This window comes from Paramormyrops kingsleyae, chromosome 8 (genome assembly GCF_048594095.1).
Source record: "Paramormyrops kingsleyae isolate MSU_618 chromosome 8, PKINGS_0.4, whole genome shotgun sequence".
Classification (NCBI taxonomy): Eukaryota; Metazoa; Chordata; class Actinopteri; order Osteoglossiformes; family Mormyridae; genus Paramormyrops; species Paramormyrops kingsleyae.
Window position 1 is genome coordinate 34,359,873 of NC_132804.1, and position 25,766 is coordinate 34,385,638.

The 25,766-nt window shown below is 39.2% G+C and overlaps 2 protein-coding genes across 7 annotated transcripts in view; both read left to right on the forward strand.

Annotated features, from left to right (window-relative positions):
• The window catches only part of LOC111857228 (dysbindin-like), a 29,899-nt gene extending 28,723 nt beyond the window's left edge, over positions 1-1,176 (forward strand). For all 6 annotated transcript variants that reach the window (XM_023837856.2, XM_023837853.2, XM_023837852.2 and 3 more), the window contains one exon: positions 457-1,176. In XM_023837856.2, the coding sequence (XP_023693624.1) occupies positions 457-695 (239 nt within the window). In that variant the 3' untranslated portion in view covers positions 696-1,176. The remainder of the gene's footprint in view (positions 1-456) is intronic.
• A 1,809-nt stretch (positions 1,177-2,985) lies between these two features.
• LOC111857237 (cadherin-like protein 26) lies at positions 2,986-25,334 on the forward strand. Its single transcript, XM_023837878.2, has 15 exons — positions 2,986-3,068; positions 5,907-6,032; positions 6,266-6,412; positions 6,490-6,631; positions 6,755-6,912; positions 7,020-7,148; positions 9,717-9,899; positions 14,989-15,254; positions 16,132-16,274; positions 20,447-20,671; positions 21,072-21,287; positions 22,627-22,742; positions 22,907-22,990; positions 23,644-23,712; positions 23,981-25,334. The coding sequence occupies exons 1-15, from the start codon at positions 3,030-3,032 to the stop codon at positions 24,233-24,235; spliced, it is 2,298 nt and encodes a 765-aa protein (XP_023693646.2). The 5' UTR covers positions 2,986-3,029; the 3' UTR covers positions 24,236-25,334.
• The last annotated feature ends 432 nt before the right edge of the window (positions 25,335-25,766 follow it).

A 25,766-nucleotide genomic window follows, 5' to 3' on the forward strand; every position in this document is an offset into this window, starting at 1 on the left:
GATATCTTGACTGAATAATACAGCCTGTTTTAGAGTTTTTGGTGTGTGATAGAGCCTGCATCAATGTATTACAAAGCATTATTTTCTTAAATGGACCCACATAGATAGATGTTTATCTTCTAAATTACACATTCCCAAATATCAAGCCTACAGACCTGAACATAACTCTGCTCCAAGTAAATTAGACTTAACACAAAAGGAACTTTGTGAAATATTTTACTTTTATTTCTGTTCATTATATTTTTGCCCTTAATGCAGCAGTATGCACTGGTACATTTTATGAAGTGACATTCTGAATTGATGACATGTTAGGACGAGCATCCTGTCTGAGGATGGAGTCCAGGACACCCCCTGTGACTCTGACAAGGATACGCCATTGGCCGATGGGTGGATGAAAGTAATGCTTGGGCACAAAATCATAATTGATATAATTGTACACATTTTCGTTTGCTTTAGATAACACACACACCAAAGATAATTTCAAGGAAAGGACCTCTCTGCGAGTACATGGAGGTTCTGAGTCCAGACCCCCCATGTTGTCCATCTCCTCTGCCTCCATTGACCCTATCAGTGAGGAAGGGGAGGAGACCCCCACCCAGTCAGATGATGAAGATGAGCACACAGATGTGTCTTTGCTATGGGGCAAACCGCCAACTGATGACAGAAAGAAAGAGGATCCTGCATGCCTCATGTAGCAACAAGACAACTCACCAGAGTCGCTCACCATCTGTTCAAAGGGTGCTTTCTGCTCCCAGTAGAAGATGAAGTTATTAAAGTATGTTATTATTATTTTTTATCATCACAATAATGGTAATACTGATGGGGATGCTGATAATAATAACAATATGTTTTAATAAAATGAATTTTAAAGCACCTTTAACAGTCAAGCTTAAATGAATAGCTTATTCTTGTATCTTTTTCTTGTTTGTTTGCATCTGATTTTAATTAAAAAATAAATAAAATAAAATAGAGGAAACAATCCTCATTGTACTTATTCATGCAGATTTACAGGAGCATTAGAAGCATGACTAATAGAAAGTATTATGCACTTTTTATTATATTGATAACAATACATAAGAGTTAATGTAATCTGATGTTTTCCATACATTAGTTAAATTTTCAGCGCTGACTAAGGTTGATATTTTCAAAATGATTAAATGTGACAATAATAATAAATATTTTTGTTGTCATTTTATTACAATAGTTTAATACTCACTGGGAAATCCTAAACATCCATTTTAATGTTCATTTACGGTGAAATATAGCTTTTATGTATTTAAATCTGTTTTGAGAGGCTCTCCCCTGCGATCTGTTCAGAGTTGCAGAAAGTATAATACATAGTGTGAAGAGTGAACTGTGAAATTGGGACATCAACGATTGTACAGGCAAGTAGTAAATACCACAGCATGGCATCATCCCTAAGTTCCAAGGAAATAAGGCATTAGCTAGAAAACAATTTTTAGAACCACACCCACATGACTGATATATAATATGCAATAAAATAAAAAAGTGAATACACATGAATTAAATGTACATTCAGGTTACATTGACATATATAACTCTTTGATAATGACAATTGCTTAAATAATAAATACTAGCAGAGCACAAAGGAAATTACTAGTTCAAGATGGCCTCAAGTATCAGGTTACACAGTTCATCAGGAAATCAAGTCATAAACCATCATTGTTTTTATCACGGGGTTCATTTGGGGTGGAGTGTAGCTCAGTGGATTAGGATTCAGGTTTGAATGCCAATGCCTGCAGACTGATCCCACTGTGCCCTTAGCAAGGGCCTTAGCCCCCAGTGCAAGGGTGCTGCACGCTGGCTGCCCCTGTGCTGTGACCCTAAGCTTGCCCTCACCTTTGTATTTGTATACCACTATTCTACTCTTTTGTACAGGCAGTCCCCAGTTACAAATAAGATCCATTCCCTAAGTCTGTCTTCAAGTTGAATATGTAGGAACAGGTACATATGATTCTTATTTAGTGTCAGTAAAATGTTTGTCTTAGAATATGGCAAATAGTATATATTTACTATACTGTATTGTACCTCAAGCCGATGAACCGCTGAAATCGCACAAATGTTTTCATGAGCGTCACAAAGTAGTGTGTGCCTTCGGTATTACTAACCACTGTATTATAGCTACATTTTTAATGTGATAGGCTATATGACACGTACGATCTGTCCAGAAGTCATACATTCTTAACCTGGGGACTGCCTATATTTTATTATGTAAGGACTATCACTCTGCAGGCCATGGGATTTGAACAAGTGACCTTCCAATGACAAACACAGGGTTGAAGATAAATAAATCACCCCCATAACAACTGCTCAAATGTGAGAGAACCAACAAGTTAATTGACAAGTTCTAGAGCACAGCCCTGCTGTTTGCTGACTGCTCTATTTTTCAGTTCTATAATGACATTCAGTGAACTATATCTGATAGTATATTGTACTACATATTTTACCTTAAAGCAATTTGCACTGAGCACCCAAGCAGCTTCATGGGAAAACAAAGTTCACAAGAAGCAAGCTGGGCCCACTAGTATGTGTCATATGATTTACATCTAGCCAAAGATAGTGATATTTAAAAGTCTGTAAGCCTGGTGATTGCTAGTGATTGACTGAATGGTCTTAAAATTACAGAAAATAAATTCATAAAATGACATTTTATTAAGTATTTTGAATACATGAAATACAATCTCTCAAAGTATTTAGTTACACATTACATCTGATTTTTTCCATCTAGCAAAATATAAAATTACAAAATATTTAAAAGTAATTAAATACGTATTTTAAATACATTTAATTGAAAAACTGCCTGTCTCTGCTTGTTAGTGCCATGACAGGGAGGAGACTGGCTGGGATATGACTCTGGAATGACATATGTAAAGGTTTTCATGGAAATGACTCATTGTGATAAATCTCAGCTCTTTAAAAACACCCTGTTCCCATTCAGGCCACATATTAAACTCATAAACTCACTAAAGCTGAATCGATCAGCCTATTTTGGCATAGGAAAATATACCATGAGGACTGCAATAATAGTCTTCCTTCTGCTGATACTGGTAAGTACATTTATGGATATTTAGATTTAAATAATATGTGCTAATTAATATGAAAGATCATTTAGATTAGTTCAGGGGCAGGCAATCTTATCTGCAAAGGGCCAGTCTGTATGCAGCTTTTTGGGGATAACCTTTAGGTCAGCTGTTCAATCCCAGGTGCGAGAACTCTTCAGCCAATCAGACCTCTAATTAGTAATCTAATTAGGGAGTTGCCGCGAAAACTCATTAGAACCATGAGAATGGTATGTCTGTTCTAAGGCTACAAAGTTTCATTTTTGAGACATAAAATGGAAATAGCAATTGAACAATATTTTTCATTGAATAGCTTTGATATTGTTAAAGAAATTATTGCTCTTATACTGCTTTTTGAAACTGAAAGATTGTCTATTTTGAACTTCAAAAAGAGCATGTGTACAGAATTCTGGTCTTGTGTTAAAACACACTCCTGCATCAGCCATATACAGTGGTACCTCAGAACTCGAATTTAATCCATTCAGAACTTTGGTTCGAATCCTAAAATTTTGAGTTCTGATCGAATATTCCCCATAATAAATAATGGAAAACCAATTAATTGGTTCCCGGCCCCAAAAAATTACAGCTAAATATGTTTTTTTTTTTTACCATTTAAACACAAAATGAACAGGATAAAACAAGAACAGCATATACTAAACACATCTAAGCACATTTATCAAAACAGTAATTTGTAAAGAAAATAAATGTATCCAAACAATGTGCAATGGCTACCAAAATGATATAAAGTACAGTGTATTACCTGATATTTTCAATAAAAAAAGCACTATTACCAACAATCGATGCTATCACAGCGAATTGAGACTGAAGCGTTATCCTTTGTTACCGCTGAGAGACGTGATGCGTGACTCATTTCCCCGCACGTACAAGTTATCTTAGGTCGGCGTTCACGGTTAGATTTCTGAGATTCAGATCGAGTTCTAGGTAATTTTTTTTTTTACTGGTTAGTTCGACTTTTACGAAATTACATATTAGAGTCCTAATGAGTTTGAGTACTGAGGTACCCCAGTATGTATGCACAGTATTTATTATACATTAAATAGGTATGGTTTTCTTTTGCAGAGCTGAAGGCAGAAATGAAAGGGCTGCAGGGAAAAAAATATTATTAATAAATCAAATAAAGAGTGTGTGCAAAAATTGAATATAGGCCTAAAATCTGTACCTTTGTTATAAGCTCTAATCATGTTTCATCAACACCTAAAGCACATATCTGTAAAATGTTATAGGAACATTTTGTTGTTGAACCTGTGCTAATACATTTTCCCCTATAGTCATGAAGACATACACTCACCTAAAGGATTATTAGGAACACCTGTTCAATTTCTCATTAATGCAATTATCTAATCAACCAATCACATGGCAGTTGCTTCAATGCATTTAGGGGTGTGGTCCTGGTCAAGACAATCTCCTGAACTCCAAACTGAATGTCAGAATGGGAAAGAAAGGTGATTTAAGCAATTTTGAGCGTGGCATGGTTGTTGGTGCCAGACGGGCCGGTCTGAGTATTTCACAATCTGCTCAGTTACTGGGATTTTCACGCACAACCATTTCTAGGGTTTACAAAGAATGGTGTGCAAAGGGAAAAACATCCAGTATGCGGCAGTCCTGTGGGCGAAAATGCCTTGTTGATGCTAGAGGTCAGAGGAGAATGGGCCGACTGATTCAAGCTGATAGAAGAGCAACTTTGACTGAAATAACCACTCGTTACAACCGAGGTATGCAGCAAAGCATTTGTGAAGCCACAACACGCACAACCTTGAGGCGGATGGGCTACAACAGCAGAAGACCCCACCGGGTACCACTCATCTCCACTACAAATAGGGAAAAGAGGCTACAATTTGCACGAGCTCACCAAAATTGGACAGGTGAAGACTGGAAAAATGTTGCCTGGTCTGATGAGTCTCGATTTCTCTTGAGACGTAAACAGAATGAGAACATGGATCCATCATGCCTTGTTACCACTGTGCAGGCTGGTGGTGGTGGTGTAATGGTGTGGGGGATGTTTTCTTGGCACACTTTAGGCCCCTTAGTGCCAATTGGGCATCGTTTAAATGCCACGGCCTACCTGAGCATTGTTTCTGACCATGTCCATCCCTTTATGACCACCATGTACCCATCCTCTGATGGCTACTTCCAGCAGGATAATGCACCATGTCACAAAGCTCGAATCATTTCAAATTGGTTTCTTGAACATGACAATGAGTTCAATGTACTACAATGGCCCCCACAGTCACCAGATCTCAACCCAATAGAGCATCTTTGGGATGTGATGGAACGGGAGCTTCGTGCCCTGGATGTGCATCCCACAAATCTCCATCAACTGCAATGTGGGGTTAGTGTATCTGGGGGCTGGCGTTTTGTGTGTCAGCTGTGTGAGTTCCGTGTGGATTGGTGTGAGTTTTTTTTGGTTTTTTTTGTTTTACGGGGCTCCTGCGCTGGCCACCTATTCCCCACTGTATCTGGCTCCTAGCTCCGTTTTGGTGTCATTGGAAGGAAGTTTGTGTGCTTTTGCTGTGTTTTTAGTTCGTGTAATAAAACCATTTTAAGTGGTATTGCATCTCGAGCCTGCCTAGGCGTATATCGAACCTGGGTGCCTTATCATATTAGAGGAGAATTAGTTATTTCCTTTGGTGAAATTCCCAGGGTGGCGTAGCCTAGCATGTTACCTCTCCTTTTTGGGGCAGTGAAAAGGATGATTGGTATTTAACGAGTCTTTACGAGCCGTAAAAACAGAGTAATATCATTATTATCTATCAGATTATTGCTTACATTATATGATTACTTACATTACATGATATGTGCTTCCAGCAAAGTGTGGGACTCTTCAGTACAGCCTTAGCCGAAGCTCTAATTCGACACAAAAGGTCCTGGATCATTGCTTATTTTCAAATCGAGGAGGAACATCCTGGTCCGTACCCAATAGAGCTTGGCGCTGTGAGTATACATGCAAACACATAATCTACCTTTAGCTTTTGCATTTATATCGATGTGAAAATTGTGAATTTTTAAAAGTTTAATATTAGAATTCCAAAATTATTCACTTTTAACAATTTTAGAATATTTTCTTATTATATTAAAAAAACACTCAAATTAAGGAGAACTAATTAGAGTACTACAGTTTGACAATTTACAGCCAACACTTGACATGTATTGTAAACCCATTGCAGGTTGCAGAAGTAGATGCTTATCATGTCCTCAAAGTCTACGGGAAGGGAGTTGATGAAGAACCCCGACATGTTTTTGATATAGACAGAAAGACTGGAATTGTGAATGTATATAAAAAAATTGATTATGAAACACATAAAAAATTCTTGGTAAGTAATCTATAGTTTAGACACATGTATGAACAATGTTTGATGTTGAATATTAAAATTGTAAACTACTTCCCTAGCTCATCTTCGAAATCAACAACAAAACCAGTCATGTGGAGACCAGGCTGGCAATTGACATAGTAGTAAAAAACATAAACGACAACAGTCCACAATTTCCGGAGAACACATTTACAATCACAGTAAACGAATCCACTCACCAAGGTAAAAAAAAGAAAACATCCAGTTTTGTCTAATTTATTTTTGTGTTTGCCCACTTGCATCACATTTTAAAATTAAGTACAAATGAACAATTTGCCCAGCAAATACATTTACCTTTGTCAACAGGAACATACTTAACTACTGTAACAGCCACAGACAGAGATGAACCTGGCATTTTCCTAGAGAATTACAGAATCGCCTCGCAGGTGCCGAAGTCACAGGACATGGAGTTCCTGATCGGGAGCCATGGTCAGATATCCTTCAGGGGATGTCTTAACTACCAGGTACATTTACATTAATCATGTTTTCCGAGAGTTTGTGGAGAAGTAGCTCAATAATTCAAAGATTAATAATAATGTGTAAGCATATTGTTTCCAAAAAAACTCTTTAGGAAGTTGAAAAGTACACCATCGTGGTTGAGGCCGAGGACCATGGAAAGCCAAGTCTGACGGGCACATGTACAGTGACCATCCAAATCGAGGACCAGAACAATCACCTTCCATTCATTACAGGTTATACAGTAAGGAGAGTTTGTAAGTTTTGCTTAGGTATCGCTGATTTCGTAGGCTATGTAATCTTATTAAATTGCAAACGACTGCACAAGACAAGCATGTGAAGTGTTTGCTGTTAAGTGTAATTACATGAAAAATGTTATGAGGCACATTTTTTGAATTTTTTGGGGAAAGTTAGGCTTACTGTATGAAACTATTACTAATATGAAACTAATAGGAGTGACCTAGAAGTAACTGTCATCAGGTGACGTATCCAGTCAAATTCAGCTGTTTAAAAATAACCTCTGGTATGACATTTCCGCATGCTTTTCGTATACACAAGTAATCCAGAATTTATTTAATTCTATTGCAAAAATTTAGTACATAAAACTTAGTACATTAACAATTTGAAATATTGCACAGACGTTATTAATCAAATGTAAAATAGCCAGCATAATTTAAAACTACTACTAGTCAAAATAATAATAACAATAATGATAATAGTTATTTATTATTATTCTTATTATACATCCATAGGCCTGCATACTCTAATGGTGTAACAGCAAACAAAAATCATGTTTTTGTAAATTGGTACAAAACTTGGTATTGGATTTTCGGTTTGTTGCAATTTTAGTAGCTTAAAGTAGGGAAAACATAATTTGTTTTCAAATTATTATCTGAGGGATAGCTAACATGGATTTTGGAGAGGTAGATCCTGTTTAACTAATCTACTTGAGTTCTTAGAGGAAGCTGCAAGAGAAATTACTCACAAAAAGGCCTACGATGTGATCTACTTAGATTTCCAGAAGGCCTTTGATGTTGTCCCCCACAAACGGCTCCTGCTTAAGCTCAAACTGCAGGGATTTTAGGAACTGTAGCAGCTTGGATTGAAAACTGGTTAACAAACAGGAAGCAGCGAGTAGTTATTAGAGGCACAATGTCACAGTGGGCCTGTGTTCATAGTGGGGTACCACAGGGTTCAATTTTAGGACCACTGTTGTTCCTAATTTACATTAACGATAATGACACCAATACATACAGTAAACTGTTTAGATTTGCAGATGACACCAAGGTGGGTGGTGTAGCAGATACTGAACTAGCAGCACAGAGGCTACAACGGGATCTTGATTTAATTAGCGACTGGGCTGATACAGTACCTGCCATATTAAATGTAGATAAATGTAAGGTAATCCATGCAGGGAGCAGAAATATAAAGTACAGATATTTTATGGGTTCCACTGAAATAAAGGTAGCTGATTATGAGAAAGATCTCGGTGTGTATGTTGATGCTTCCATGTCCCACTCTCGCAATTAAAAAGTTCAATAGCATGTTCGGTTACATCTCTAAGTGTGTGAAGCTTAAGTCAAGGGAGGTGATGCTACGATCATACAATTCCTTGGTAAGACGCCACCTAGAATATTGTGTGCAGGTTTGGTCACCATACCTTAAAAAGGACATTGCTGCCTTAGAAAGGGTTCAACGTAAGGCTACAAGAATGATTCCTGGTCTTAGAGGAATGTCTTATGAGGAGAGGTTAGGAGAGGTTAACTGAGCTGAATCTGTTTAGCCTCGAGCAAAAGAGATTAAAGGGCGACCTGATCCAGGTATATAAGATTCTAACAGGTCTGGATGCTGTTCAGCCAAATGGCTACTTCAGTATTAGTTTAAATACTAGAACACGTAGCCATAGGTGGAAATTAGCGGGAGAACATTTTAAAATGGATTTGAAAAAGTACTTCTTTACACAGCGTGTAGTTAGAGTAAGGAATTGTCTTTCTGTTAGTGTAGTGCAAGCTAAAACCCTTGGTTCCTTTAAATCAGCGCTAGATACGGTATTAACAACTCTGAGCTATTAGTTGAGTTCTCCCCAAACAAGCTTGATGGGCTGAATGGCCCCTTAGATTCAGTGAAAGGAACTCTTAAGGCTACGGCATTCAAAGCTATTTTGGACAATTCTGTGGTCCCAGCTTTGTGGGAACAGTTTGGGGATGGCCCTTTCCTGTTCCACCAGTGCACAAAGCAAGGTCCATAAAGACATGGGTGAGCAAGTCTGGTAGAAAACCTTTGGGGTGAATTAGAGCGGAGACTGCGAGCCAGGCCTTCTCGTCCAACATCAGTGCATGACCTCACAAATGCTCTCCTTGAATCGTCAAGAATTCCCATAAACACACTCCTAATCCTTGTGGACAGCCTTCCTAGAAGAGGTGAAGCTGTTATAGCTGGAAAGGGTGGGCCAAATCCATATTAAAGCCTATGTATTAAGAATGGGATGTCATTAAAGTTCATGTATGTGTAAAGGCAGGTGTCCCAATACTTTTGGCAGTATATAGTGTACATAATTCTTATGCTTTCATGAGTTCGTACTGTAAGTATAGATTGTGTAAATCAGAATGTCTGATGAATCTGAATAAAACTATATATTTTGTATTATTTGTTACAGATTTCCACAAAGAACCTTTTTACTGATTAGGTACTTGGGAGGAAGTGAAAACCAAACCCTAATAATAATACAATATTTAGTTGTAAACTAATATGGATTGAGGTTTTACTGCGGCTTTACTATCAAGGAGATCCTAACCTGGCATTCGTGTATCAGGGTATAGGAAGGGTGAAAGAGAATGTAATCAACTCAGCCCCATTCCGAATTCATGTGGAAGACAAGGACAAAAGGAACTCTGCTGCGTGGAGGGCTAAATACAGCGTACACGGAGATGATGGAGAACACTTCAGGATTGAGACTGACCCAGAAACCAATGATGGAATCCTCTCTGTCATTAAGGTCAGTTGTGCTTCATTTCCTTCCTACACCTTGACAATACAAATAAGAACATTTTTTTACAAATTTACAAATGAGACGAGGCCATTCGGCCCATCAAGCTAGTTTGGGGAGAACTCAACTAATAGCTTGTTAAATAGATTGTTAAAGTCTAGCTCTGATTTAAAGGACCCCAGGGTTTTAGCTTGCACTACACCAGTGGTTCCCAAACTTTCTCTGCAGGGCCCCCCTTTTATAGATAGGAACATTATTGAGCCCCCCATTCAAGCTACACAGGTTCAGATTCAAACTTTATTTGAAATACAACTCCCTTTTAAATCTGCATTTGTTTCTAATTGAGCGAAACAAATGCAATTACAAAATACAAATGGTGTAATTTCACCACTGTGGGAGAAAAAAGAGCAATCATTAAAAATATAAGTCCAGCATAAGTTTGAAATTATGCGAATGCAGATTTAACATTCCTGTTAATATTCATTGGCGTACACAAATTAAAGTTTGTCTTACGATTACCGCATTTTGTTTTTAATGATAACCACAGGTTTCAGCCTATACTATAGCACAAAACAACACTAAATCATATCGATTAATTGATAGTCTCCCTGCACTTCATGTAGAAAATTTTAAACCTAGTTTTTCAAGATATGGTTAGATTTTTTTTGTCTGGCGCCTCAAAACGTCCTCACGCGTCACCATGTCACATGGTACAAAAACCTTGCAAGAGCAAGACGATCGTATGGCACCTCACTATGGAAGGCCAACGGGGCCAAAACGTCTTAAAACTTTATGCCTAAAGACGTCAAATATTAACGGCCAGAGACGTCAAATTTGCAAGCCTTTAGATGCAAAAAATCAACATGTCGATTTTTCAAATGCAAAAAATCAACATGTCAATTTTTCACGCCTAAAGACGTAATTTTTTTACACCTTCAGACGTGAAAAACAGGCAGAATTTCTCTCTTTTTAAATTAGGACAGATTGTTAAAGTCTAGCTCTGATTTAAAGGACCCCAGGGTTTTAGCTTGCACTACACCAGTGGTTCCCAAACTTTCTCTGCAGGGCCCCCTTTTCTAGATAGGAAAATTATTGAGTATTTAATATAATAAACTTTACAAATCTTGTTGCTGAGTGAGTGTTTGAATCTCGGCAACAAACTCCGAAATTGTTCTTATCATCTCATCAGTAAATTCAAATTTATCGCCCACATGGCCAACGTACACTGCTTTCCATTGTAGTCATTCTATTAAAGCAAAATAGAGATATTCAAGGACACGCTAAGGGTATAAATCATAATAACAGCTGTTATATTAAAGTAGCAAAAGATGAGTTACTTCGTCAGTATTGTGTCTACATTAGCTTGTACATTATCAGACAATGCCAGCCCGGTGCATTCCGTAAATATCTGATTGCAGTTCAAAAGAAAGCTTCTAAGAGCCATTTTCCTTTGCGCTCCGAACCAAGTTCTCTATCTAGTTTAATGGCACGCACACCTCCGTTAAGCAGTAGTCTGTGGCTCATCACAACCACGCAAAGAATCCGTAATCAAAAACGTAAAGTGATGCAGAAATACGTACCTGTGGCGGAGGCTTGCGTTGTGTCTTAGTCACGGTATGTTTAAACACGTACGGCGATACGTCCCACTGCTTATTAGTATAATTTATATATTTATTGCTGCGACACGAAACGTCCACTTTCGTAATAAGTATTTATATTATGTAAATTTTTTCTATGGCGTAAATACACGCTCGGATCGTTGAGGTTAGGGTTGGGCGATGTCGACCAATTTGGCATCGTACGATGTCTAATGTGAAACATCGCGATGGACGATGGCATCGTCGTCGTAGGCGGCGGGTTGGGGGGGGGGAGGGATGGTTGTTGTTAAATAATTAATTCATAACGAATTAATTAATTGTAGCCTACCGTTTCCACTACCTGACCCGCATGGTCTTTGTTTTACCCATAAACAATGGGTAATTTACATAAATAAATAAAGATATGTTACACACAAATTACCACCTGTCAATCTCTTTTTCCGCGGGACTCTGCCATGAATAGGCACAGTGATCTGTGTTGTACTGTCGTTATAATGGCGTCGACAAACTTGGTTGGTAATAAAGGTGCAAATTCACCTATCTGGCAATACTTTGGCTTTAGACTGAATGAAAGAGGACAGCCACGATATACGTCTGAAATGCGCAGACGATGCGCAGGCGACAAATTTACATTACCATTTGCGTGTTCACCATCCCGCAGAATACAGCTCATTGCCAGTGTCATTACGCACAACTGTTCCTACTTATTCTTTTGTCCCCAACTCCAGTAGATTTTTTTGTTACTTTTCCTTCTTTTGAGTTATTCCACATAACCATTGAAAAACCCTTTCCCAAACCTTTCCTACTAAATCATGTGATTGTGCTCCCTATCCCTATTATTGTGGAACCCCAGCAATGGACCACAAAACAGACCCCATGAGACGCTTGCTGTTTGGGAGCTATTGGCATATTCCCAGCCCCCCTCCCCTCTGCTGCTTATGTACAAAAAATGAGAATTAATTGCAACCGATTTCTGAGGTGTTTGCACAGACGGCTGTTTTTGGCAGTGCCATTCAGGTCAGTGATCATTGCAAGGGCAAGATGGGCCATGCAGCCTCTGCCCCTATTAGCTACTGACTTATCAAAAACCTTGCAGGAACCAACCAACAGTATCTGAGGCTTTCGCTAAAATTACTAAGTACAAGCATGGAAGCAGTGTACTGACGCTGTGACCCGCTACCTAGCAAAAGAAATGGTTTTTTGGCAGGAGCCAAAAAAAGTTAAGCACCCAGGCGGAGTGGTGGAAATTAAATGAATCTTTTAATACGGTAGAGAAGAGCGCAATTAAGGCTATATCGTGTGATTAAGTGTGTGTTTTTCGCGAGCTGGTTGCGGCTGCGGCGGGGGCGGGGCGGAGGATCGCGATGCCGGCTCAGCATAGAATAACGCAAAATGCCGATAACGATTTTGATTAATGAAGCACTGATGTGACGGATTTCTCCATTGGGGGAGCTGATCAGACATTGCACGGATGATGTATTTTTGCGTTGCAGTTTTTCTGCACAATCGACCATTTTCACTGATACCCAAAATGGTAGTCAGAGGCACAATATGCTGCCATCATTTTAACATATAGGCCTATGTAAATTTTTTTAAATGCAGTAACTTTTGCTCCAACATTTTCATGCTGAATCACTTTAAAATAATGTCTGTGGGACAACGAATGATGAGGAAAAAGTAACAGCTGTATATTACAAGAATTAAAATAATAATAAAAACTAATATCTTATGCTCTGTCTTTGTGTTTTTAGACTTATGTCATGACCTGCTCCTACGATCCTCGTGTGTGCCACGCTCCCCTTGTTACCTCGTGTTAATTCCCGATTGTGATCACCTGTTGCCTGTTTTTTTCGCCTTGTCCTGTGAATTTAGTCTGTGTCTGACTCCGTTTTCCTCAGGTCTGTCATTAACGTTCGTCCTGTGTGCTTTAATAAAACCCCATTTACCCGTATTCATGGCTTCATTAGTCGGATTCTCCGCTCCCTGCTCGTTCGTTCGGCAAGGTCTCAACAACTTGTATGTAAAAAGCCATTTATACATAGATAATAAGACTTCAATATAGACATCATTAAATACCAGCAGTGCTGGGATAGCTGAATAAATATGTTGAATGTAGTCACTGGATGGAAGTTACAAGTATGTGCAATTGTTTGTCTAATGGACAAAGTACTTGAGGCAGGTGTGTGACAGCAGATAGTTTGTATGCAAAAAAAATGCAGTATATCCATGTTTTTAATGTTCAGTGTGCATGTATGAATGGATAATGAATGGATAATTAAAAAAGAGGGAAATACTCAACTAAGGGACGTTTGTGGACAGGAGTTGGTGGTGCTTTAATTTTGAAAGAGTCGCTTTGTCGATGTCAGCACACGTTGCAAAATGCCGCCTGTTTTTGACGTCTGAAGGTGTGAAAAATCGACATGTTGATTTTTTGCATGTGAAAAATTGACGTAGATTTTTTTGCATGTGAAAAATTGACATTGATTTTTTGCATGTGAAAAATCAACATGTTGATTTTTTTGCATCTAAAGGCTTGCAAATTTGACGTCTCTGGCCGTTAATATTTGACGTCTTTAGGCATAAAGTTTTAAGACGTTTTGGCCCCGTTGGCCTTCCTAAAGCCGACTGAACAAACTGGAACAGCCTCCGTGATGACACAACTTTGCCCTTATTGGCTGAAGAACGTGACATTTGTATGACATTTATATCCCAGGAAGTTCCGATGCGTTATCTGCTATTTCTCCCGAATATCACGTAAAGCAGTGAGAACTGGTTTTCAGTTAATTTACCTGGTAAAATAAAGTTTAAATAAATTACATAAATGCTGTAATAGTACACGTAAGTTAATGGTTTATTTATTGTTAGTTGCTGTAATGTTGCCCTGCTTTATTTGTTTAATCATCCAGTCTGTGAAGAGATTATTTTAGGGTGGCACATGCCCCTGAGGCTATCCCATTGGTGCGCGATCCCCAGTTTGGGAACCACTGCACTACGCTAACAGAAAGACTATTCCATACTCTAACTACACACTGTGTAAAGAAGTGCTTTCTCAAATCCATTTTAAAATGTTCTCCCGCTAATTTCCACCTATGGCCATGAGTTCTAGTATTTAAACTAATACTGAAGTAGCCATTTGGCTAAACATCATCCAGACCTGTTAGAATCTTACATACCTGAATCATGTCCCCCCTTAATCTCCTTTGCTCGAGGCTAAACAGATTCAGCTCAGCTAACCTCTCCTCAGTAGACATTCCTCTAAGACCAGGAATCATTCTTGTAGCCCTACATTGAACCCTTTTCAAGGCAGCAATGTCATTTTTGAGGTATTCAGCTCAGCTAACCTCTCCTCATATCTATGTTGCTAGCAAAAAATATAATACAATACCACCACAATGCATCTACTTGTGCAAATGACAAATAAAACATAATTTCAATTTAATATCAAATGGTAGTATGCTGAGAATATTTCACAGGATTTTCTGTTCTGTGTATGACTTCAGCCTTTGGACTTTGAGAAGGGCATGCAAAGAAAACTGTCCATCAGCGTTATGAATGAGGCTCTGTACTTCACGTGTACCTCAGAAGAACGTGACAGGATTGAATCCCAGCCTAAGAATGTCACTATAATTGTGGAAGATGTCAATGACCCACCAGAGTTTCTGGGGGCTTTGAAGGAAGTGTTTGTGGAGGAAAACATAGCGACTGGATACCTGCTTGAAAGATTTACCGCAGTGGACCGGGATGTAATGTTTTCAAATGAATTTGTGTAAGTAAAATAAACGCCACGTTACAGTAATTTCAAACATTGCTTGAAATGTCTAATTTATTATATTTCATATACAAATAACAAGAAAATAAAATATGTGAAATGTTTTTGTACCATTGGAGCTATGCTAACATTTGTCTAAGCCATCATTCACACACTTTAATGAATTTTATATGTGTAATCTAGCGCACAGTCACCATTTGTAACTATAGTAGAGGGGATGAGGAAGAGTTTACCTCCCCATGCTTTTTATTAATGTGTTTCCAATATATGATCAGTAATAAAGTGAGTCTATAACCAGTGTTGCAGCTGGTAACTATTTGTATGTTGCTAATATTAATAATGAATTCTGCAGCCTATACTAAATAAGAAGTTGGAAGTTGGTTGATTGGATGGTTAGTTTTTACAACACCTCTGTCATGTAGGTAAAACCTGCTCAAACATGCTTATGCAGAAAAGCAGAAATACATGCATCAACTGCTCACAGGACTTCATGTGTTTCCCAACATCACTCATTCCAGCCTTAATTTCACCCGGACAGTGTCCATCAACACACACAAATGCAGTTTACATTGTTTACTAAGTAAATCTTTAGCAGTGATTATGTTAAATGTTGGATCCTACAAAGTTTTACAGTAATAGATTTACTATATTACTTATTGCAGCCTACCTAGTTTTATACATAAGGTTTATGTATCATTATAAAGGAATATAAGCATGCCCAAAAGCTTGGAGAAGTATTGTGAGTTATGAATTACAGGATATGCAGATGTAAAATGACTTTGTCAGTGGAACACATCCTTTCATGAATTCGGTAGCAACAAAGAGTGTAGAGCAAAACAAGCATGGTCAAGCTATGTGTTCTGTGCAAATACAGGTATAAAATCGGTAAAGATCCTGCTTGTTGGGTGACAGTGGACCCCAAAACTTGTGAAATTCGCACAGCAAAAATAATGGACCGAGAGTCACGCTTTGTGGTCAATGGAACCTACACCGTAATTGTACACGCTGTTGATGAAGGTAAGATTGAAAATTGTAATGTACGTTTAATTTAAATGCATCTATTTAGTGAGTGACAATATTGGTTTTTGATAATACTGTAGTCAGTCCCATTTTTTCCGGTTGAAGTTGTTTAACAAATCTTGTCAAGAAAAAGTTTCCAGAGACGGGCCGTCAGGACACAAATACTCCCTAATTTGGTATTTCTCAAATTCTGATGCTGTTATGCCGGTTAACAGCACATTTCAACAAAGCAGAGTCTATTGTGTCACTTCTTTGAAATTACAGTGTAAAAAAACATTCAAAACAGGTCAGGTCAGGTTGGGGAGCATGCGCTGATGCAGCGCGTTGCTGCACCCACCACATGGCGAAACTGCCCGGGATCCCGGCTGAAAACCCCCTAGGCAGACACACAGTCCAGTCCCACACTCCGGAAATGACCATCCATCTGCTGCAGCCAGGTGTTACCTGGGTGTCCCCTCGGCCTGGTCCAGCCCCTCGTGTCCTCAGCAATGAGGATCCTGCAAGTCGGGTCACCCTCGGAAACGCACCACATGGCCGTAGTGCCGCGACTGACGCTCTCTCACAATGCAGGTAATGTGCCTCATTCGGGACTCCTCTAGCAACCGCTTGTTCGGCACAAAAAAAGTCAAGCCAGCGGTACCCAAGGATTCTCTGAAGAGACACAATACCGAAGGAGTCCAGTCTTCGTCTCAGCTCACTGGATAGTGTCCATATCTCACAGCCATACAGCAAGACAGGGAGCACCTGAATGTCTCGACGAGGTTGACACCTTCCTCGGAGACAGACACACTACTGATGGCTGTGCCTAAGAAGTCATTAAAGGCCTGGATCTTGGTTTTTTTCCAGGACACCCGCAATCCCAGACACTCAGACTCCTCGCTCAGTCTCTCGAGAGCCCCGATCAGAACCTCCATTGACTAAGATCACAGCATTGTCAGCAAAGTCAAAATCAGTAAAACTTTCTTCACCAACAAATGCCACACAACCGCTGAATCCTACAACCCTGTCCAACACCCAGTCCATGCAAGCATTGAACATAGTAGGAGCAAGAACACATACCTGGTAAACCCCAGAATCAACTAGGAAGAACACGGAGGTTCTCCCTCCACTCTGCATAGCACTTACTGTACCAGAGCACAGGCCAGCCATGACGTCCAGAAGCTTCGGGGGGATCCCGCAAAGTCTCAGGCTGTCCCACAGGGCAACTCAATCAACTGAGTCAAACGCTTTACAAAAATCAACAAAAGCTGCAAAGAATCTCTGGTGATATTTACACTTGCGCTCAATGAGAACCCACAGTGAAGGATGCGGTCAATGGTAGACCTCATAGGTGTAAAACCATATTGCTCCAGTTGCTGGTAGGCAAGCAAGTGATCACGGATCCTATTAAGGATGACCCTAGCAAGGACCTTACCCGGCACTGAAAGCAGTGTTCTCCCCCTGTAGTTGCCACAATTCAGCTTCCCAGATAGTGACTACAAGTTTCCTTTTCCAGCCAGTTGGGATGATGCCTGACTCCCAAATGGAAGCAAATATTACCTGCAATGCCAGGAGGACAGCCTTACCACGAGCTTGGAGAAGTTTACCCTGGATACCACAGATCCATGCTGCCTTCCCTACCCCCAGCTGATTTACCCCCTGTGCAATCTCAGTGAGATTAGGTGGTTCACAGCTGATTGGAGGATCAGCTTCGAGAACTGTGGCCTCAGAGATGTCCAAAGTCCTAGCTGGAGGGTCAGCTTTAAACAACTGCTTAAAGTAGCCGGCCCAGTGGGTCACAACTGCAGTGTCAACCGTAAGGACCATTCCATCATCTGCCCTGACTGCAAGTCTCCGAGGAACAGATTCAGATGTACGTAATGCTTCAGGTCCTCTGTAAGCAGGACGTGGGTCACTAGACCACAGATGATGTGTCACCTGCTCACAAATTCGTCTAATACTCCTCCTTATCTGTACTCAGAGCCCTCACAGCCGTCCTCCTCAGTTCCTGGTACAGACTGGAGTTGCCACCAAGTTGTGCACCGCGACTCCTCTCAATAATATCCAGGGTGCCCTGTGAGATTAAACACTTCATTATGGGAACACTGGCAACACCTACACAACCCTTGGCAACCTTCAGGGTCTTATCACCGAAGGTCTCCCACATCAAATTAAAGTTGCCAGTTGCACCCAAGTCTGAAAGTTCTTCAATCAAACTGCGTGCAAACTCATCAGAAACAGCTTGATCTTGGAGTCTAGCCAAGTTCAGCCTCATTCTCCTAGTAGGTGACAGCCTACTGGATTTAAGCTGAATCTTCGGAATAGCAACAGCAAGTCTGTGGTCCTGCAGTGCAGGAGCCTCCAGCATCTGCCCACAAGGATGTGATTGATCTCTTTCGCCACACCACCAGTATTGGGGTGCCAAGTCCAACAATGTGCTCAGGGCATTGGAACCAGGATCCAGCAACCTAAAGCCACTGACCTTTCGCAAAGTTGAGGAACATGGAGTCACTCTTACACCGTTCTCCAGACCCATCTGATGTTTATCATTTAGGTTTTATCAAACAAGTAGCACATACAGCATTTTACACTGTTGTATCTTTATTGAAGATGTGGTTTAAGCAGTCAAAATAGCCGATGGAAAAAAGTATGTGAAGCTGTATATTTAATGACCAGTGGAAATTCCATGATTGATGATTGACCTCATACAAACACGTCTTGTAATTGCTTATCAGACAAAAACAGTGATTAGGAGATACTCTTTTGCACAATCCAGCTTCTTCTTTGAACTTGACACTGTCTGCACTTAATTATTACCTATCACACTTTAACAAAATTGCACTATGAATAGCAGGTAAGCAATGTCATGTGGCTTTTTGTATGACAGGACAAGTCAGTTCCACACCTGAATTGATTAAAACATCTGATTCTTTTTGTCCCCTTTCAAGAGTTCAGTATTTTAAAGGTTCTCATACTTTTTTCTGTCAATGACCTTGACCGTTTAACCTATTTGTTCAACAAAGATACTGTATTGTAAAATGTGATATCCATTGTTTTTTGATACTTTCTTTTATTATTATAACTTAAACTAAGATCAGATTACATTTTATGAGTAACTCGTGAAGAAATTAAGATTTTAAAACACTTTTTCCCACAATTGAATGTTTTCTAATAAAGTGACAGAAGATTAAGCCGGGAGGCATTAAGAATACTTGCCACCTTATAGAAATTGTTAAATATAGAGACTACAACATATTTTCACACTGGGAACAGTTTTTTCAGTAAAAAGTGACACAATAGATTTGTTTAGCTGAAATGTGCTATGAACAGTCATAATTGCAGTTGCATTTAAGAAGAAATACCAAAGACCAGATGTCCCCTTTTATTTTATTAGTATTTGGTCTCAACATGTTTTGTTAAACAAGTTCAACAAGGGACTGTTTGCAGCACTGGTCTCAAACTCAAGGCCATGCCACAAATAAATCCCATTTTGCCTCATTTTGTGGGGCCCATGTGAGCATCTAAAGAAATACTGATACAGTTCCTAATCCAGATGATTTTAAAATACAATAGTATTGATTGGAATATGTCCTACATTCTAATTTTAAAAGTAAAAAAAGCTATTCTTAGTTTCCACATTTGGGGACACTGCTGTCTGACTCACTGTTGAAAAATTGAAGGAGTTGCAAGAACAATTGACAACAAAAATGAATTGCTGATGAAATAGCAGCATGTTGCTAATTGTCATTGGGAGATCAGTGACGTAGCTGTGAAAGCTAGCTAGTCGGGTTAGCTTTCAAAAATACGCATCATCTAAGCTGCAGAACTTGTGTGACAGCTAATATAATTAAACTGATGTCACAGGGAGGCAAAGTTCTGTTTATTTGAATTGTATCAAGTTTGTTACCAAATTGTGCATTATACTGGTACTTTTATTATACTTACTGTATATACTTTTATTACTGCCATCAGCCTATGTAGGGGAAACGTCCACTTAAATTAATAAAGGATGTTTCTTATATTGATAGGCATTTTCAGAATGAATAGTCCCTTAGCAGCTAGGCTTGGTGTTGTCAACCAAAAAATTTCCCTTAAATCACCATGCTATATTCCAATGAGACAGTGATCTTGCAAAGTTATCAATTTCATGCTTTTTCATAACCAAAGGGGTCATCATCTCTTCACCACAGGGAATCCCCGGATGACTGGAACAGCCACACTCAAAATCCACCTCAAAGATCAGAACGACAATGTTCCCCAGCTGTCTGAAAATATGATGCAACTATGCCTGTCTGATGAAGCCAATGTGGTCAACATCACAGCCTACGACCTGGATGGAGACCCATATTCTGGCCCCTTCCACTTTGAACTCCTGGGAGACGTCAAGGGCCGGTGGAGGCTTGACCCCAGTTTTGGTAAAGTATATATTGATAGCCTGTCTACTGGTTTGTTTTATATGTTTCCCTACTTTGATATTAGTGACAGTGGAACTATTTGATATGCTCTAGTGTGGCATATGCGACACCTGGCTATTCAGTGATTTTATTTCTGTTGTTTCCTGCTGACCAATTAGGTGATGTTTTGCTCTTTTAGGACATCCTTGAATTTAATATCAGCATTTTGCTTATTTAATATATTTTAATTGATGCAATGGCATCTGTGGATAAGTTCCCTACTAAGAGAATAAGAAACCGGGATTTGTCAGTTTAGTCCTTGATGTTGTCCACTATCAACTGTGGTAAGATCCTTAAATGTGTTTGGGCTGCTTAAAACCCAGTTTCCCTGTGAGTGGTGCATAAGAATCTTGCCTTGCAGGGACATCTGTGAAGCTGGTGAAAGAGAGCCTGGTCTGTACCGGGAAGCACAGGCTATTCCTGCGGATCTCCGACCAGCAGGGGCTGCCCTCCCTACAGAATCTCTCAGTGACTGTGTGTCACTGCATCGCCCCAAATACATGCCATAGAGTAATGTCTGCTGCCACCAGGGCCGGACTTTTTGGGGTCATATTTGCTGCCATTTTCCTGCTACTAGGTACAGGATGTGTCTTTCAAATTTTGCTCCTTCCACGCTATTTATATCATTATCAGAAGCAGTTTAGAAAGAAATCAACTTTAATTATAAAATACTTCAGTATGAACTGTCAGGCAATTTAATTTTAATTTAAATGAGATTTCAGCTGAACTTCCATACCATGTCAGTCACATTTACAATACTATTAAATAGCAATAAATAATAAAATGTTGAGTTTGGCTTGTTTTAGCGTCGTATTTGACAATTCATTCCAAATTGCTAATTTCCAGTTCAAATCTCTCCACTATAAAAACAATTATTTAACTTTTCATAGTGCATGATTTGTTGGAAACAGATGTATTAAAACTTGAAAGTAAGGGTAGCCCTTAACTTACATTAAGAACTGAAATTGAAATTAGAGAAATTAGAGAATAGTTTTCAGGCGGAATATGGCTCAGCAGGTTTGGCTTCACACTTCCTACCCTGTGTGTTTGGAAACTCCATAATCTCCCTGTGTCACCCTGGGTCTCTGGGCTCCTTCTGCAGTCCCAAGATGTGCGTTTTGATTAACTGGAATCTCTAAGTTACCCATAGTGTGTGCCCTACCCAGAGTACTTTGGAGCCTGGAATAACTTCCAGGCAACCCAGAGCAGGCTAAGTGGTTGGAAAAATGGATGAATGTGTTTTACTTATCATCTACCTTCAAACTTGTATACACTAGGAAAACATTTTATTTTTAAAAAATGAAAGCTGATCATGGTCTTAATGAATGTATTTTAATGAGCATCATACACGTAGCATACGTTTGGCCATACATGTGGGCAGTGGTGGCTTAATGGTTAGGGAAGCGCACTTGTAATCGAAAGACTGCAGGTTTGAATCCTGACCAGCAAAGTAATACTGAGGTACCCTGAGCAAGGTACCGCCCCCAAGCACTGAATTAGCTGCCCCCTGCTATGTCACATACAGTATGGGTTAAATGCAGAGAATGCATCTTGCTGTGGTGTGTCGACAATCAATCACTAAAAAAATTTTCTGCAACCACTTGTCCTATTCAGGGTCTTGGGAGGTCCAGAGCATATTGGCACAAAACAACCCAGGATGGGGCACCAACCCATCACAGGCCACATGCAATTTGGCAGCTTCAATTTACCTCAGCACATTTTTGGACTGTAGGGGGAAACTGGAGTACCTGGAGGAAACCCCACAATGACATGGGGAGAACATGCATATTCCACACACATAGAGCCATGAACCCTGGTCCCAGCCCTGCATTACATCTATATATTCTTAATGACTGATGCCACTGATCATATGCATATTTTATTAGTAGAATGCTGATTTTTAAATTGTCTTTCAGCATCTCTACTACTTATTTTGTCGATAACCCGTGGGAAACAAAAAGCAAAGGAAGTTCTTGATTCTGAATTCGGCCTGCTTCCATCCAGAACTGAGGAACTAGGCGATGATTGTGAGGTAAGACTTTCAAATTTCATACTTGAACATCCTTACTTATTTCAGACTACAACTGGATATTTATTAGCTTGTTCAATCTTATTTTTTAAATGTAACACATTTTCTTGATTTATAACAGCTCTTATTGTACAAATATTTAAAATTGGTTTGGCTTTCCTTCCTAGGTTCCGAACTCCATTGCCAGAAAACCTATTAGGAGACAGGTTAAACCTCCTCGAAAAGTGAATTACAAGCCAAATAAATGTTTGGTAATTAAGCAACTCCTATGTCCTTCATGCTAAACTAATACCAGTTTGTTTTCCCTTTTTTTGTACCTTGAGACTTGCCTGTTCATTGAGCTCAATGTCTTGGAGTAAGCTTTGTGGTAACACTTTCTGTGAATGCCATGTCTATGAGAATCTAGGAACACATTCATAAGATATTATAACATAGTACAATACATTCATAAAGCATAGCTATAAATGTTTTGAAAAAGGCATAACACATTACAGCCATGTTTATGATGCATTATGAATGCTTTATACAAAGCATCCTTAATTCTTACACCAACCATTATAATGCATTATGAAGGTATCTGTAGTGCATTATGGGTGACAGCTTCAAGTGAAGGGTTACCAGTTTGGTTTTTGTAAACAAGGTGATGATATGAGCATTAACTCTCTATTAAAGGCTAACAGAAGCAGGAGATGTTTGAACAGTATCATTCAAACAGTGTCCTTAAAAATTATTTCCAGATTAAAGTGAACACATGCTGCCTTGTTACACATATCTATAGTACTTTCTTTGGGCATTTTTACTGTCTGATTAAACAGTGATTAGAATAAAGATGCACTTATTTTTATTGCTGAAATGTTATTTTTTTTAACCAGTGTTTCTATCATTTCTCCTTTTTGAATAATAGAAAGGGAATCCAGAACAAAATGTTGCCATTTTCAAAATACAAAAAACACTGGGTATTTCTATTTCTAAGGTATGTTTACATCTCTTCTTGTTTCCTTTTATCTCACCCTGTAAAACCTGATTAGTTGTATTGCAGTAGCTGGCTTTGCAGTGCCTCACATTTACCTTGTTTTACTGATCTGTATGCTGTTACTCTAACATCATGTTGTCACGCTAACATTTCTATTTGCCCACCCTGTCTCCCACCCTGCAACCTCTCCATTCGCACTACTCCATAGTTCTACCTCCAGATTTACAGCTTTCTCACTGCTCGTGGTTCTATGCTCTTCACCCTACAGAAAATCTGTTCCATCCAGGACTCCAAGAATGAGCTCAGTGATTATGACCCCCACGTTTATGCCGACGAGGGGTCTCGTCCCCCAACTCCAGATCTGGACTCCCTCTCAATTTCTGAACCCGAGTTTGACCCAGAGCAGCTCTTGGACCTGGGGCCATGTTTCAACAGCCTAGCTGCCATTTCCTGGCCTGAGCTAGTAACACATAATATCAGTGCGGCCACCTATGTGAGCAATGTCAGCAGTGGACAGATTTGAGTAAGGGAGCTGTACCCTGTAATTATCTCATGGGCTTGGGAGCAGCATCTTGACTGAATCTGTTATGAAGATAATTGTGTTTCGTTGCTGTTGTTGGTGGATCTCTTTGTTTTCCCTCTAGTCCCCTATATGCTGCATCAGAAAAAAAGGCTATACTTTATAACCCACAGCGGGCTTAACGTAGAGTGAATAATGTAGAGTGATCACTTATGCTGGTAGATAAATGATAAGTTGTAGAGTTGATGTTAATAAGAAGCGACATTTAGAGGCTGGTCTCCTCACTACTCTGTGCTGTTCAGATCTCTGCTGACAAAGGTTTTGCTAGTTTCAGGAACTCACTATGGTTGAGATGAACTCTTAATGTATTTTCTGCAGTTAATCTACTCTTCAAAGCTAGAAAATAGTGTGGAAAATGTCCAGCTGAGACAAGCATCTATTTTTATTCAGTATGCAAATATCAACAGTCATGTTCCATGGAAGCCCATTGGCTTCCTGCCACCTCACTGGAAACAAGGGAGAAGATGCAGTATTGTGATAAATCCCCCATTCTGTAGTGTGGCTGTAATGGTTTGTGGGATAACAAGGTCAAGTCAAGTGGGCTTTACTGTCATACTACCCATATACAGGTGGCATAGAGAGTGACACAAGATAATGTTCCCCAGGAACACAGTGTGAGATAGATAGATAGATAAACTAACAGAAATGAATTAAGCATGTAGGAAGTACAAAAATGATTCAGAGAATGTTATTAAATAAATTTCAGTTTTCTTCATTTATCAATTGTTGTTTCACCACAGTGCACTAAAATGTACAACTGCTACAGGTATGTATTTTTTTGCCACAATTTTTAAATCTTACACAAGCAAATTAAATCAAGTCATGATTTTCCTGCACTGATGATAAAAATTGTTCTCCTTACCTGGGAAAGTCTGTTAAGTCTGTAAAACTGTTGAGCCACTGACCTCGGACTTGCTAAAGAAATCCGGTTAGATTTCAGCAGAGATATAATTGAAGTAGGTGTGTCTAACTGCTATCCACATACGCATTCACCCATAGCTCAAAAGTAGTTGTTGTTTGCCTCATATGAGCAGTTTACCGTGTTTTTTCTTTTTTTTGTCTGTTTGTGGATGTTTTCCATTTCTCTTTTTGGCAAAGAAGTGAAATGGCAGGTCCTGACATGTCACTTCAGGTACAGGCTGAGATTGTGACCATTATCTCACTCATTCACCTGGAGTCTGTGCTCCATAAAGGCTTATATGGCCAGGCAGACTGTTTATAACAGGATATGAACATGTTAGTACAAAAGCATGTTTCCTACATCTTAAATCAATTTTTCAAATTAACCTGTAGTATTAATAAATAAAACACACAAACACATACACAATTGGCACCAATTACAACCACTTTAAAAATTGGACTGATGGTCCAATGTGCGTGTGTTTGTGTATATCGAACACAACTGAATAATCTCATTTTCGTTTAGAACGACTATTGCCAGTTTTGTTAATGAATATTCACTTTGTTTCAGTAT